Here is a 6049-nt window from a genome sequence, read left to right on the forward strand (position 1 = left end):
TAAGACCCATGCCTCTTTCAGTTCTTTAGCACAGACAAGGAGCTCCTAAAGGGTAGGGCCTGCATCTCCTCCAGGTCAGGGTCAGGTCAGGTGAGTGGAAGTCAAACTGGATTGGGTGTGTTTAGAGAAGCCCAGGTTATGGGTGGAAATAAGACATATATGATCACCATGGAGGTCAGAATACAAGTTAGGTTCAGGTTGAGGGTCATTGGGGTCATTGAATCAGGTCAGAGCTATGTGAGAGGTGAGGCCCTACCTTCCTCTTCAGAGAGCCAGTATTTCTCAGGCAAATAGGGGTGGCCTGGTATGGATCCCTTATAAGTATAGTCCTGCACAGCACACTTGACCATCTTCTGCAGGGCTTCAGAATCCACATGACGCCGCATGCTCTGAGCCAGGCCCTGGGCAAAGGGAAAGGGGAGGAAATGGCCAGTTGCATAGAGACTCTAGCCTTAGAGTCCTATTGGACCTAGATCCAGCTCCTGTTGGGAAGGTCGGCCCAAGTGGGTCGCCCAAACCCCCTCCCTATGCCAGAGGGATCCTCATTCCAGCTTTGGCACCCTCTGCATAGTTCTTTTGTTTGAATTACCCTTTCCTCTTTTCTTTCCATACAGGGCTAGGGCTTAGAGCCAGATATTTGCCTTCAGCCAGAGTGATTTTCTGATGTTTTCATTTCTATTCTTTTTATTGACTGGGAGCTCTTTAAGGGCGGAGTTGGGAGCTCCTGTCCATTTTCTTCCAGACTGTATATGCATGGGAGCAGGATCTGGGTCACCCTCAACAGAGCAACAGGACCCTTGTATAACCTGGAGCCTCAGAAAGGCTGGCTGCCCTGGGAACAGGTGTTTCGGACAGGGAGTGCTTTCTGGGAATCTGACACCTTGAAGGAGATAAAAAAATGGGACTGGAGGTCCCCCTACTTTAAAATCTAATTCCCCTTCTCTGATCTGACTCTGATTCTGCTGTGGCTTTGATCTTGATACCATTATTACCCTTGGCCCTGACACTTTGCCCTAGTCTTCATCCTACCCGGACCTTAGTTCAGGCCCTGGGCTCCTCTGCTTCTTGGGGTTCACCTCATCTTAGCCCATTACCCCTTGTTGGGCTATATCTGTGAAATGCCAGATCAGGGCCTCCCTTTGGGGACCCCTTGTCTTCAGGTGAGGGTAAAGTGCCTAGTTATGGGCCATAGATCTCTGTAGGCAGCTGGTATGAATAGGTAGTTGGGCCGCAGGGGTAAGACACCCAACATAGTCAGACGCCATAAAGGACTTCCTCATAGTGGGCAGCAAGATGTTGGGATGGTGACAATGCCACTCACATTTCCCCCTTATGATCCAAAGAGTGGAGGGGTCTCTTGGCCAGGGATGAAACCTTGCTTTTCTTAGTGCCCCCACCACCCTGAAAACTCCTCTGCCAAAGGGCTTCTTGGATTCTCTGTGCCCAGCTGAGGTTTTATTCTGTGGGCATAGTCATATTCCACATGAGTGGAGGGGCCCCATGACTTGGCACTCCCCTGAAACTTACACACACACACACACACACACACACACACACACACACACACACACACACACACACACACACACACACACACACACATACACACATCTGGACATACACATAGATCTATACCAATGCACTCATAGACACTCATACAGATGTATGTTTATACATATACCCTCAGACATACAAAAACACATAGAGATACAAAGACAGTCATTTAGAAGAACTCATAGAGATCATCAATTTTTCTGTTAGAGGCTTTCCTCAGATGTCTATAATCTTTGATTGTCTGTTCATGTTTATGCATAGTAGACTGAAAAAGCTTATTGGAGAGCATTGCCCTGGTGGAGAGGAGAACGGCTTTCTGGGTGGAAATATGTGTAATACACTGACTTACTGTGACCTAGGAAAGGCTTCCAGGATGTCTTCAACAAAGAACATGGGTTTGGCATGGTCCAAATAGATCTGAGAACCAAGTCATGTAGTGGAGTGGAATTTTCTACTTCTAATTATGCTTACACTGATACAGGGAAAGTGTCAGGCAACCTAGATACCAAATATAAGGTCTATAACTATGGACTTACCTTCACCCTAAAATGGAACACAGACAATACTCTTGGAACAGAAATCCCTTTGGAGAATAAGTTGGCTGAAGGGTTGAACCTGACTCTTGATACCATTTTTGTACTGAACACAGGAGAGAAGAGTGGGGAATTGAAGGCTTCCTATAAATGGGATTATTTCAGCCTTGACAGTAACGTTGATGATTTCTGGACCAATCATCTATAGCTGGGCTGTGTTAGCCTTTGAAGGTTGGCTTGTTGGCTATCAGATGACTTTTGGCACAATCCAAACTGTCACAGAATAATTTCACCCTGGTTTATAAGGTTGCAGACTTCCAGCTACACACTCATGTGAATAATGACACTGAATTTGGAGGGTCTATCTACCAGAAGGTTAATGAGGAGATTGAAACATCAATAAACCTTGCTTGGACAGCTGGTAGTAACAATACCTGTATTGGCATTGCTGCTAAATACAAGCTGGATTGTAGAACTTCTTTATCTGTACTGTGCTAAGGGCTTTACGTGTAATATCTTGCTTAATCCTCAAAATTACTATAGGTGGCTAAAGTAAATAAAGCCAGCCTGATTGGACTTAGTTATACTTGAACCCTTCAACCAGAAGTCAAATTAACCCTATCAGCTTTAGTCGATGGAAAGAACTTCAATGCAGGAAGTCACAGGTTGGGTTGGGATTCTAACCAGAAGCTTAATGTGATTTTAAATAAAGCATCACATTTGTTCCTGGAGCTGAAGAGAAATGAACCCACTATGTTTTGGCCTTACACTTCTCTGAAATTTCAAAAGCGTGAACTTTTTTTTCTTCCAAAGATTTGTAATTCTCCCCACACTGAAGTTTAGAGATTGCAAGTCCACCCTAAGGGAGGTGCTTAAAGGCATGCCTGGAAATTGTTGTTTGTGCAACATTTCGGTTCCACAGTATTATTTTAAATGTGTTCCTCAGAGACAATGTAGTGTCATGTTAAAAAAGAAATGACACAATCCTCCAGTTTGTACATCACGTCCTGCATGTTCCACACCACTTTTTTATGATTGTTTAATATATTGGTCTCTGTGCGGTAGTGTAATCTTTGGTTTTGCATCAGAGTAAAATAAAATAAACCCATCACATTTGAACATTAAAAAAAAAAAAGCTTATTAGAAGCTTTGAGCTGCAGGTAGGCTTGTCAATCATGAGCATCATTTTAGGCTGATTTGACTAGACAATTTTTTGCAAACCCTGTCAGTATACGTAGGTCTTTCCTCTTGGAGTGATCAGATCCTTCAGAAGAGACTTTCGATCTTTGGCCTGAAGGTTGTGATCTAGCTGCCAGTATTCTAAGAACCTAGTGGAGAAGAGGGCTGCTGGGAGTTTTAGCATTTAGTATATGGAGTTTCTATATAGAAAACTAGTAGTATATGGAGTTTCACCTGTTTTCAATATGGTGCCCTGCCCTCACCTGGGCCTAGTATCCCCAGATCCTCATAAAAATGTAAGCCTTCCAACTTTTGATGGGGCAGAGATGGGGCGGGTGGTCACCCTGTGGTGTGGAATAGAAGAGGGGATTAATGGGCTTAACTGCTCCTTAAACAGATTTAGAATCATCCTTATTTTAGCGTTGGTTCCATCTTCAGTTCCAGAAAAGCCTAGTATTGCTAATTCCTGAGCTTTGTGAAAATTCTGAAGTTTTAAGTTGAATTATATCTTGTGTATTTATCATATTTTCCAGCTTCTGAAATTTTGTTGCCATTGTCTCTTCATTCTCACTATTCTTGTGAGTTTGTCTTAAATATCCACTTCCCGTAGTTTTAGAGGGTTTCAGGAGGGAGTCAAAATACATGTGTTCAATTTTAACCCAGGGAATCGTAGTTCTTTATATATTCTATATACTAATCCTTTGTCAGTTATATGTTGCAAATATCTTCTCTTGGTTTGTGGCTTGTATCTTCATATTCTCTATGGTGTCTTTTGATGAATAGGAGTTTTTAATTTTAACATAATTGAATTTATTAATCTCATGTAGTGCTTTTGTGATTTAAGAAAGCCATCTACACTCAGATAATGTTCTATATTTTCTTTTAAAAGCTATACAGTTCTGCTTTCCTTATTTAAGTCTTTGTCAGATATTGCTTTTGGAGTTAGGGATCAATTTTATTTTTACCCATATGGATTACCAATTGGCCCATTGAGTAGTCTATCTTCTCCACAGGTTTGTAATGCCATCCCAAGCCTGATATAACTTTTCCCATAGCTTTACTTTCAAATCATCTCTGTTGTATATTATTTCCATGCATATGTGGCTCCATTTCTTATCTATTTTAGTCCATTAATCAATTTGTCTATCCCTACAGTAATACTATGCTTCATGCATTTCTATGGCTTGCTAATGAACATTAATATCTGGTTGGGCAAGTCTCCTTCTTCTTCAGGTGTGTTTTAGCTATTTCTAGAGCCTCTGCTCTTCTCTAGAAATTCTTTTATAAACAGCTTGTCAAATTCTTCAAAAAATCTTGAGATTTCAATCAGAATTCCATTAAATCTTTATTTTAGTGACCCTTCCTAACCACAAGCACGTTATACCTCTCTATTTATTTATTTTTTAAAGTATTCAAAGTTTTATATTTTTATAATTTTGAACACATTAGATTTATTACACTTACCTTTATTTCTTGTTGTTAGAATATGTACATATATATTTTTAAATTATGCTTTCTAAATATTTGTCATTGAATTAAAGAAATGTGATTGGCTTTTTACCTTATATTCATCCAGGCTTCCTTCTAAGTTCTCTTGTTTTGATAATTTATAGATTCTATATACACAATTGTATCATCTGTGAATGACAATTTTTATATTCCTTTCCTATTCTTGCATCTTACATGATACTGTTTTCCAATATACAACTCACATTATATTCTTTTCCATTATTTTGTTTTTCTTTAAATTTTACAAATTAAAAATTATTATAATTATTTTTTGTAGACATTTGCTTAAATTTATCTCATGTTTGCCAATTTTGTAGCTCACCATTCCTTCTTGTATCGCAGACCTTCCTTTTGTGATCATTTACCTTTCTCCCCAAGTATAGCCTTTAGAAGTTTCTTTATTATAAGTCTGATGGTAGTAAACATTTTAGTTTTTGTTTGTCTGTAAATGTCTTTATCTTTCTTTTTCTTTTGTTCTTGAAAGGAAGACACTTTGAAAAAAAACTTTTTTCTGCCTATTGTTAATGTCATCTCTTAAGCTGGCGTTATGCAGTGTGACTGTGAAGTACCGAAGTGTAGAATTCCTTCTATTTATTCTGTAGCTGTGGATTCATTTCTTTCATTAGTTCTGAAAAAGTCAGAGCCTTTTTATCTTCAGATGATGTCTGTTCTCCTTCCTGCTCTTTCCTCCTGGGACTCCAAGTAGATGTGTGGGGGATCTTCTCCTTATATTGCTTAATGTTTCATATTTTCTCTTTTTGTCTCTCTGTGCTATATTCTGGGAAATTTCTTCTGTTCTATCTTTCATTTCACTGACACTCTTAAGCTGTGTCTAATCTGCTCTTTAACCCATCCAATATCCCAATATGAGTATTTGGTTTTAACACATATAGTTTTCATTTCTAAAATCCTATTGCTTTTTTACATTTTTCTGGTATTTTAAAAATATAACCTCTTGTTGTTTGGTCATTTTGATGATTTTACATTTTATTTTTAAAAATTCATAATAATTCTTTTGTATGCTTTAACTGTTAATTCCAATATCTGAAGTCCTTAGAGGTTTAAGTCTGTTGTTTGTTCTTTCTGCTGTCATATTGTGGCTTGTTTTCTTACATCACCTATTGTAAGCTCAGATTTGATTGACCTTACTCTGAAGGATACTTGGAAGCCTACACTGAGGATATTTTTCACTATAGAAGGTATATATTCATTGTGTGTGTGTGTGTGTGTGTGTGTGTGTGTGTGTGTGTGTGTGTGTGTTGGGGATCATGGAG

General features: G+C 39.1%; 1 protein-coding gene and 1 pseudogene across 1 annotated transcript in view; one reads left to right on the forward strand and one right to left on the reverse strand.

Annotated features, from left to right (window-relative positions):
* CUNH9orf24 (chromosome unknown C9orf24 homolog) overlaps positions 1-6049 on the reverse strand; it is a 15161-nt gene that overhangs the window by 5566 nt on the left and 3546 nt on the right. The window contains exon 2 of the mRNA XM_011381430.2: positions 257-401. Within this exon, the coding sequence (XP_011379732.2) occupies positions 257-401 (145 nt within the window). The remainder of the gene's footprint in view (positions 1-256; positions 402-6049) is intronic.
* On the forward strand, positions 1845-2737 carry LOC105306429 (annotated as a pseudogene).

The sequence above is a fragment of the Pteropus vampyrus genome, unplaced genomic scaffold (genome assembly GCF_000151845.1).
Source record: "Pteropus vampyrus isolate Shadow unplaced genomic scaffold, Pvam_2.0 Scaffold436, whole genome shotgun sequence".
In the NCBI taxonomy this organism is placed as follows: Eukaryota; Metazoa; Chordata; class Mammalia; order Chiroptera; family Pteropodidae; genus Pteropus; species Pteropus vampyrus.